The 10,848-nt window shown below is 37.0% G+C and overlaps 1 protein-coding gene across 1 annotated transcript; it reads right to left on the bottom strand.

The window, feature by feature from the left end:
- Positions 1 to 2,490: 2,490 nt before the first annotated feature.
- On the bottom strand, positions 2,491 to 10,758 carry LOC5577112. Its single transcript, XM_021845812.1, has 3 exons — positions 10,472 to 10,758; positions 10,195 to 10,409; positions 2,491 to 3,156 (listed from the first exon to the last, which is right to left on the bottom strand). Exons 2-3 carry the CDS (start codon positions 10,406 to 10,408, stop codon positions 2,807 to 2,809), a joined length of 564 nt encoding a protein of 187 aa, XP_021701504.1. The 5' UTR covers position 10,409; positions 10,472 to 10,758; the 3' UTR covers positions 2,491 to 2,806.
- Between the last annotated feature and the right edge of the window lie 90 nt (positions 10,759 to 10,848).

Below are 10,848 nucleotides of genomic sequence, written 5' to 3'. Positions count from 1 at the left end.
GACGAAACCTGCTATTTAGGTTAGTGTTCAATGAGCACTGACACAAATTATTAACTGAGAGCTTTCTTTGCTAATGTAGCCATTTTCCCATACATATATCGTGTGGCAGGTACGATGATTCTTCTTCTTGGCATTATCTTTGAACCGACCGGGAATCGAACCAAGACACCTTCACCATGGATTTGCTTTGTAGCAGCGGACTCTAATCACTCGGCTAAGGAAGGCACCATAAGGATTCCTCCAACATTTCACTCAGATATTGCTGCTGGAACTTGTTTAGAGCTTCATCCATGGTTTTCTCAAGCAATTTCTAAAGAGCTCCCTGTAGGGATTATTTTTTAAATTCGGGGAATCGCAAAAGGTATTTCTTTATAAATCCCTGGAAAAATTCTTGTAACAATTTCTGAAGGAATCGCTGGTACTCCTGGAAGAATCCGGAATTCGATTGCGGTCAAAACCCAACTAACAATGTTAGCTCTATAATCCTCGATTTTTTTTATTTATGCTTTGTAATACTTGGAGCCGCGAATGCTGCATAAAAGTTATCTAAAATAAAATAGGTAAGGCGAACAACACTATGCATGATATAAAAATAAGGAACCGTAAAACGGGGTAACTTTGATAGTTTTTTCGAAGAAAACTTGAATATTTTTGCATGCTGTTTCAAAGAACTATAATTTATATTTTTAAAACAAGTACTGGTATCCTAACTATCGATTGCAGTTGATAGATTGACAAAAGATTTATTCTGAATAGATATTTAATTTTTCATAGGATCGAAAGTCGGTTTTCTGTTTTGGGGTAACTTTGATAATGGAGTATAAATCGAACAAAATAGAGTGAATTATAGTGAATCAATTGTCACCCAACACGCTGCAACAAAGACATTGTCATCTCCTATTCTTGTTGCAACAATTTTATTCCGCAACATCAGTTTATCACCACTTGAACAGAATATGACAATGATCGATCACCACGTGCGCAGCGATTTTCTGGGCTTCGCATTGTAATTTCAGAAAAATTTCTCCGTGTTGGTAAACATTGACACATTACCGAACAGCATCCATAAAACAAATTTGGTTTTTGTTTAAAATAACTGATTAATCGCGAGTTGAAAAGGTTGCAACAAGATTGCGCTCTGTGATTGTCATGACAATTTTGCTTTTGATTGTATCCTTATCCGCAACAGTTGGTACAAACGGTTATGAGCGAGCTTGCTTTGTTGTTTGTTTTTTGTCTGTTTAAATGACAATTTGATTCACTGGTGAATTACGTTACATTTCTAGGGCATTGCATACCTCCAGGCGTTTAACGCTATATGGAAATATCTGACTTAGGTTACAAAAATGGTCCTAGTTTGTGAAAATGGTTTTCGCTAAGGCAGCATCCATTAATTACGTAACGCTAAACTTCAAATTTGTTGACAACCCTCCTCCCCCCCTCCGTAACGCTTTTTGTATGAAAATTTTTATTATTTTGTATGAGCCGTAACGTTTGAGCCTACTCCCCCCCTCCTCCTAGAGCGTTACGTAATTTGTGGATGCCGCCTAAGAGATTTGAGACCGAATTCATGTTCTACTACAACTAGGCTGTCAAGCGTAGGTGACGAATTCATTATGTTTTCATGGAATAGTGATCGTAGAACAGACTGTTTGTAAGCGTTTCAAAAATGATAAAATCTTATATATTTTTATATTTGCATATATATTTTCAAATGTATTTTATTCCAACGAAAATAGCTTTGACATGAAGTGTCATACTAATATTCTTTAGTTTTGCGTTCGTTTTGCCTAACTGATTAACAGAAACTTTGTTATTTCGTTTACTATGTTACGGGTCTCGCACTTTCAAAGTTACTCTCATAATCAAAGCTACCCCGTTTTACGATAAAATCTTTTCAAGAGCAATGTTTTGGGTACATGGGAAAACAAATCTTTAGTAAGAACTACTATTTTAGCTGACTACGTCCATTCTTTAAATTACCATGGAATTTCAGCACAAATTACTATGTTTATAGTACCGCCCTACACATTGCCGGTATATTTGACAGAAACCATATTCGACTATCTGATTTCGACTACAGACATGGTAAAATCGAGCGCTAAAAATTGCCGGTGCGAGCGCTTAACTTAACCCCCTAAAATGGTAGTTTTAGTGTTTTTGCGTGTACGCCAAAAAACGTCGCGAATTTAAAAAATGGCCACCTATATTGCTCTCTAGATGAAAAAGTCAGAATCCGAGGAAGTTAAGTTCGAAATGTTGGATTATCAAAAATCATAGGAAGTATTCGAAGCACAAACAATGTTGGATATTTGACTGCAAACAAATTTAGCTAAAATATGTAGATAATTTAAAAAATCTTGCCTTGTTTTTATAACAATACACTTTACTATATTAAAATGTTCAGGAAAGCGTTCTGAACAAACCTCGGTCACAAAGTGCCGGTTACACGGATGTCATCGCTAAATAAGTAAACAGAAAAAAACTCCATTTCCATTTTCTCAAATCATTTGTATTGGAATAATTCTGGCAAACAATTATAAATAAACAATTATGGAAAAATAAAGTCATTCAGACAGTACATTGACGATCGCCTAATTAAGATATATATGTATTCATTCCATGTGTATTACAATAAACCGAATATTCGAGTTAATGAGTACTTTTCTTCAATGTGCAAGCATTCGATCCCATGGTGTGGGTAAAAATCACGTTTTAAAATAAGGAGAAAGTTTCATCAATTTGATCATCTTTTTTTTTCCTGTCCAAATTTTGGAGAGCGATACTACCTACATGAGTGACCTGTTTAACTGGAACCAGAAGGACTTTGTTGCTGCTGTTGTTGTTGCTGTTGAAGCAATTGCTGTCGTTCTCGTCCTTTCTTGGCGAGCCGTTCCTTGGCTTCGGCCAAATATTTCATTATTTCTCGCTTTGTGATCTCGGCCGCTTCATCGCTCATCCTGCTGAGCACCAGTTCGAGATCGTCGAAGAACTCCGCGTTCTCCGAACGGAATTTGATGTCCTGTGCCAATTTGTCCGAGATCATCGCCAACCGGTTGTAAAATATCATTTTGACGGCCCCGCGGGTACGTGGTCGCGAGCGAATATCTTTGATTATGGAGTTAATCGAGCTGTCCTCCTCGTCCGGATCGGTGTCTGCAATGAATATTATCAGTATAATCTTTGGGTACTACATTTTTTCTTTTTTTTCTCTTCTCCGGGAGCGGTTAATTACTTTAGATAAGTTTGTCGATTCCTTGGAGATATTTATCCCTGAAAATTGGAATTCTATCTCGAAAAAAGTCGACAAAATAAAGGAACGGACGAAGAGTTTATAAAATTGCATTATTTTTTAAATTGTTTAAGGCTTTGGAAAATTTAACGATTGACACAGGAGCCATAATTTCATCATTTGTGGAAGATAACGAGCCATTAACAAAAAAAGACAGACACACACCACCCACTGTGTGCAGGGTGTCCATCCATCCGGGAAAACCGGGAAAAACCCGGGAATTACAAATGGCCGGGAAAAATACGGGTAATACCCGTGAATTAGGAGAAGACACCGGGAAATTATGTGTTTTGAATATAAGAATACCGGTTTGCTTCAATTCCAAATAATGGATGAAAATTTTGACAGGGGGCTTTCAAAAGGCTGCCCGTCAACTGGTACTTTGCATAATGACTAGTTGGACTGATTTGGTAGAGAAATAGTTAACGATTTCTAGTGTTTTTTGTACCAAAACCCTTTAAAATAATCGTTGATTTCCTGGGTAGTTTTTGTGTACATTTTTCTGACATTTTTTACCTATTTCTTGTGAAATGTTTTGTAGATTTTTGGCGGCCAATTATTAAAAAACAAAAAATTAAAGAAGATTTTATGGAACATCAATAAGATCCTTGAAACGTCTCTAGAAGGGTTACATAGGGATTCCTGTCAAGATTCTTGGTGAGATGCTTGATAGATTTCCATTTAGATTCATGACAATTTTGTTATGAGATCTTTGCAGGAATCTTAACGGGAATAAAGGCGATAATTGACTAATTTCTTCGAAAGACTACTGAACATGTTATAAGAGGATTGCCAATAAAGTTTCTAGTGGATTATATTATTATTACTTATCTTTATTTAAGTGTATTTTCGCCCAAGGCAAGTTCACCATTCTAGTAATTTCTAGAAAAGACCCATGGCTGATATTTTCTTGAAATTCTTATTAGATTCGTAGAGATTGGCGAAAAGCAGAGCCAACACATATATAGCAAATTTCTTGGAATATTTACTAGATTCCTGGACAAATTCATCGAAAATTCCGTTTGGCAGGATTTCTGGACTTACTAATGATACTGATTCATGGTGAAGCCTCTTCAGGATTACTAGTTTGACTAGTCCTAGATCTATGACAATGTTCTTATGAGGTCCCTGATAAAATTTATGTCGATTTCTGCAGATTTACAGTAAATTCTTCCAATCATTACCAAGTTGGAAATCCCAAAACATTTCGTGTAAAATTATTCGTGAATTCATGGCACGTTTTTTATGGATAATTAAATAGCGAGGTCTTTTGGGTATTCTTGGGCGGGCAGTCATTGGTTAAATTCTTGCCAATTTCGATCATAGGGCTCATTCACAAATTTCATAACGCTGAAGGGGGTGGGTGGGTGTTCTCAGAGCCATAGCGTGGCCTCATGGCCCCCTCCATTTCAGCGCCTCTCAGTCAAAGCTTGTCGAAACATATCATAAAAATTTAATTATTATTTTTTTTATTTTGAGCTATAAGAATTTATATGAAAATCATCAAAAGTATCATAAATAAATGAAACACATTCTTAACTTTAGAACACATTAAATTACTGACTAAACTTCTGTTAGAAAACATGTATATTCTTTTTTTGATGAAAATTATCTGATAACCCAGACAACCAAAATGTACGTATAACGAAATCACCTGGAGCCTCTGTATGTGCAACATTTCACTTTTAAGATGTCGCGAAAAGGCCTCCTACGTACAAAAGTGGAGGCGATATGCGTGCATATTTTATGTGATGAATAATAACATACAATGCGAGTGTATAAATGTTATACTGAACTAAACTGTGATCTTATGCGACTTAACTTATGATAACAAATGTTGATTTGACAGCTGCTACGGATTGATTCGACTTACTCTGTACGAGTGTACGGAACGGAACAAAATGTACAAATGAACTTAGAAAAGAAGTGTTTTATGCGAGGAAGCTCATCAATCTGACGAGTTTATCCATGGTATTTTGCGGGTTTGATGTAATTAGTATAAATAAACGAGTTGTAACGTGAACTTTCATGCGATTTCTGGTTGTCTGGGAACTTTCAAATGTTATCTGAAAGATGCTTTAAAAAATTCTGAAGAAATTTACAGTTGATATGGCTAGAAACAAATCTACTGAACCTACTAGATGTTTCAAACAAAGTTTTTCGTTGCAAATTTTGCTGAAAAACATTTTTTCAAAGTAATTCTCCTACACAACCATTTGCTTTCAGGTAGAATTTAAAAAAAAAAATGCCCTGAAGAACTGGGAAGAATTTAGGAGCTTTTGCCTGAAATAGGGTCCGAAAGTCATAGCAGCTTCTTGCAACATTAAGAATGTTTTACAAAGACAGGATAGGACGGTTCTGATATAGAATAGGATGGTTTAAATTCTTTCATTTAATTTTTCAGGAAATTCATAAAGAAATCAAAGAAAACTCTCTAAGATTTTTAGGAATATTTTCCAGAAATTTCGTGTAGGTTTAGTCAAAATATTCTCTAAAAGCTTTATTATAAAATAGTTTGAAAAAATGGTCAAAGTTTTCAAAAAACACACAACATTCTGTCAGAATCACACCTATAATTATGTGAAAGACCGGTCAAGATAAAGCAAGAGCTCTGCATAGAATCCTGACCTTGATTTTGTGAGAATCTCGCCCATTGTTGTTGAAATTATGCTCAGAGCTCCGTGGATCACGCTGAGGAGAATATTAGATTACACAGCGTAACAAAAATGACATTTTTGCGTGTCTCAAAGATTACATTATATGTCTCATGAACATGAGATTCACCAGATCAAGATTTTTTTCATGAATCAGCCATTGACCATAATTTCGAAGGCATTCTTAGAAGTTGATGAATTAGCCCTTTCGTGAAAATTTAGTCTAAATTTAGATGCACAAAGCAGATATTTGTTCATATAATTTCAAAACCTCTCTGAACTTCATATGAATTCTAGCAGCTGGACGATCAACAAATAGAAATGTATCTATCTATATCTATCTATCTATCTTCTATATAAATAAAAATGGAATGGTGTTTGTATAACACGAAATAACATAAAAAAGAGCCAATGGACTTACATGACTCTTACACTGTTGTATTCTTCAAGTGCTGCGACGTGTTTGTGTTTGGAAACCTCTCCTAAACAGCTGGAAAATCAACTTTAAACTTATCTGGCACTTTGTATGGGAGTTTTACATAGCGTCTTTCAACAGCCTACTTGAATCCGGGAAGCTAGTAAAGATATAGATACATACCTTTTTCCAAAACACTTTCGATACTCAAACTGTTTGGAGCTACCAGTGACGGGGTTGGTGGTCTGATGGCTACCGCTTCTGCTTCATATGCAGAAGGTCATGGGATCAATCCCAGGCCCGTCTCTTTCCTCGTACTTTGTAGTTGTATATCTCTCACTTGCTTCTATCTTCCATTCTAAATACATCACACTCAAACTATTCGTTCATAGCAAACGCTAGAACCAGAGACGGACAAGAAACCGTTTCCCTAACGCTTCCTACTTCCACGCGCACGCCTTTCTTACGCCTGATACATAGGCAGTCTGCTAACCACAAAAGCAAACCTCTCTGCCATGCCTTTCCCCCAATCCATACACTCCCGCATGAACTGACGTGGATGCAGTGGAATATACGGTCTACGTGGGAGTCAGTTCAATGCATCATCAATTCCTTCCCCCCTTCCCCTCATTGGTCTGCATTCTGACGTGGCAGGTGCCATTGTTGCCTAAAATAGAAGATCACCAGCACTTATACACTGAGGATGCCTGTTAGTCCCAAGCAGTCATTCGGTTGGTTCCTTGTGTAAGTGCAGCTGATCTGGCGATACTGGAGTGCATCCACGGGCGGCCAATCAAGCTCAAGCTCAAGCTCAAGCTCAAACTGTTTGGAGCTACCAGTATTTTATAAATATAATCAAATATTCTATCAAAATAAGAAAATATCAAAACGCAGAAACCTTTCGTCATCTGATTTTTAATTTTTTAAGCATCCGGGAAAAATCCGGGAATTGAAAAATTGATTTTGAATGGACACCCTGTGTGTGTCAACTTGTAACATTTGCTGACCCACTCTCACACTGATCAAGGAACGGAGGCGAATATTTTCCATCTTCTGTGCTATGTTTGCAACCAAAGGGGTGTACAATAGACTGATGCAAATTTTGAAGTTTTTGTTCCCCTATGCTTAAACGATGTCAATTATGATGAAAATGATCCTCCCAAAATTTGAAGTGATTCGGAAGAAATTTGGTTGTGCACACGCTATTTGAAGTTTATATGAAAATTACTATGGAAAAGGCAAACCTTTTGTGTTCAGTCCTCTAACTGCTCGTCATAATAATCTATGGAAAAGTGAACACACTCACCTCATTTGAAATCTTCCCAGCTACAACTTTGCTGAAGACCACATTTTTATGGGACGTAAGGATAATTTGTTATTATTGATTCCAAAGTCTAAACCATGCTGAGATGATCATTTAACTACTTTCAGAGCAACACTGCTTTTTTGCTGTAGAACATAGTAGCCTGGATTACTTTGATCTATTCTTTCCGCCAGGAGCACCACTGTTGCCTGCCGAACAGTTGGTGAAGCATGCTACATGTAAACCAACTTTATGATGATGAATAAAAATTTACCCTGACGTCCAATCGAAAAGTGGTCTTCGGCAAAGTTGTAGCTGGGAAGTTTTCACATGAGATGAGTGTGTTCACTTTTCCGTAAAATATTATGACGAAGAGATAGAGGGCTGAACACAAAAGATTGGCGTTTTCCATAGTAATCTCCATACAAACTTCAAATGGTGTGTGCACAGTCAAATTTCTTCCGAATCACTTCAACCTTTGGGAGGATGCTTTTTACCATAATTAAAATCGTTTAGGCATAGGGGAGCTAAAATTTCAAAATTTGCATCACTCTAGTGTACAATGATCCAGTTGATTATAATTAGGTTGTTAAAGGCTGTATTACCAGAAAATATGAAAGTTATTAACAATTTTATGAAAAACATAAATAACCAGAATGGCTTGATACTGTTGCAGTCTGTGAGAGTTGCTGCTCTTGAATGCTCTCCTGCCACGTACCTAACGAGAGGGTGAATGTTTACATTCATAAGGCTCTTCGATTGCGATGTGCCACGAACTGTTATGGTTCGCGAACTGTTACACTCTCCGCATATGGTTCGATCGGCTTATTCGGATCAAAATCCAAACACTGAATTGTATGAAGTACTTGAACAGTTTACCATATTTTAAAAGTACATATATTTCAATCGGAGATTAACCAGCCTCGGGCTGAATTTCACCATAATAAAAAGTAAATCAATCAATATATTTCAAAATTAATTCCAAGTACCGTAAAATGGGGTAACATTGATCGGAATGTCCCTCCTAATAAAAAAATCGAATCTATTGATGGAATATTTTCAATGTATTAATGGCATTTCTCTTTCTTATAGGTATACAGGAGCTTTTGCAAAAATAAAGTTTTGTTTATGAGTAAATTTCTCAACTTTTCGAAACAATGATTTCCATGATTATACAAAACAGTCGTGTCTCACATGAGCTATGCAAATTATATAAGCAAGGAAATGCGGTTTTTGCTAAAAATGGCGTCACCGAAAACGATTCCATTGTCAAAATTTTCATAGGTATTTTTAATTCAGTAAAATTGATGACTTACTATGAAGAACGCAGAATTTGCTTTGGAAATTGCCTACCTTTACGCGTATATCTAAGGAATTGAATGAAAGTGGTTCTGATGGCCGCACGGATTTTTATCATGCCAATTTCACCCAAATTACCATTTTACTAGGTTTTTGATAGGATTTCTCACATTATATGCAGGGAAACTGTGTATGAGCTATTGCAATAAAAATTTTAAGACGACAGGAATATAAAGATGTGAGTTAGGCCGTCTCTTATTTTCCGAAAATGAGAAATGTTATAAGTTCGTCATTGTAAAGTGCTCGTTTTGGTAAGAAAAAAATCAAATATAAATTTGAAATCCGTACGTGGACGCTAAGTGGTCCTCCAACGACCCTAAACGCATTAGGTGTAGATGACCCCCGTGCGCCAAATCGAGCTCGCTGCTCTAGTGTACGCAACATGCGTACGAAAAGCCACTAGCTTCTCGAGAATCCCTCCTAAAGATTTTATTTTTAAATTGCCCAGAAATGCAGAATAACCTCAAGAATCAAACCCTGTACTCAGATTTGATGGACAATTTTTGCATAATAACGGTCTGTCGGGGCACCGTGCCTACCCCAATGTCCAGGGATGGTACACAAATTTTGTTTCTAAATTTCGACTTCTTAGACCTTCTCCGGTTGGTTGGTCTAGTGTTTTTTTCGTCAAACGTGTATAAACCAGGTTGTTAAGACAGTGAACTGGTGTTTACGTCAATTCATCCATATACTGCCCATACTCGCATAACAGTCCCATTTTCTATGTGATTTCCTATATAAATGGGACTTTTATGCGAGTAGGGGCAGTATAATCGTTCACTGATAGGCCTATTCATATGACGTCTCAAATCAGCTGATCGGGAAGCACTTTGACAGTTCTTCTATGAAAATGACAGGCTCGTGTTAGCACCGGTCCTCCACCGATGTAAACAAATGCATAGACAGATCTGTCACATGAAAAGGCCTATTGGATGGATAAAATGACGTATGCTTTTACAGATGACAAAAGTACGAAATTAATAAAAATTTCTCCCAAATTAGGACGTAATAATAAATTATGATAGTAGAAACTCAATCAGAATTTCAAAAGTTACTATTGTCAATAAACTCTAGGGGATGTACGGCACCCTCGGTATTTCCGCCCATGACGTTAATTATTTGAACGCGACAATAACTTAAATTGACCACAAATATGATTATCCTCCCTTACCCGTGCTACTAGCATCCTCTGGGGTCTCCTCGATGGGCTCATTAGGTTCGCGCAGACAGTAAATTAGCTCATCATTCTCGTCATTGGCGGCGCACAAATGATCCATCAGAGTTCGAATCCGAGCCAGACGGACTGTCGTTTCCCAGATTTGAAACGTATTGGTTGAGATATTGTTGATCCGTTCGCCTGTCCGGAACCGTTGTTGCTGTTCCATCCTTGGGAACAATACTCAGTTATTTAAACGACAATTCGCTTAAAATCAATTAACACAGCTTACCTGTATTTTCTAAACCCCAATCAATCCGAGAATGAAGCCAAGAATCACGTAAATAAAAAAGAATGCAAATTTCTATAAGGGCAGGACCAGTTCAGGAAAACACACAATTTTTCAACAGTTAGCGAAATCCGGTGCGCCGTTGTCACCCCGTATCACAGAAAATGAAGCCCTAGGCAATTTTATTTAACAAATTTCACTAAATGCCAATCAGCAGGATGATTATATTTTGGAAATCCTGAGATTTTTCTTTGCTGGATCTTCGGGAAACCAAAAAGTAAACAGTTTATACAAACGATGAATTTTAATGACACACGGCTGACATTTTGAACTGTTATCGTTTTCGGATCGAACAAATTTGCCACATGGGTCGTGTAAAA

The sequence above is a fragment of the Aedes aegypti genome, chromosome 2 (assembly GCF_002204515.2).
Source record: "Aedes aegypti strain LVP_AGWG chromosome 2, AaegL5.0 Primary Assembly, whole genome shotgun sequence".
Classification (NCBI taxonomy): domain Eukaryota; kingdom Metazoa; phylum Arthropoda; class Insecta; order Diptera; family Culicidae; genus Aedes; species Aedes aegypti.
This window is presented reverse-complemented; position numbering and strand designations above follow the sequence as displayed.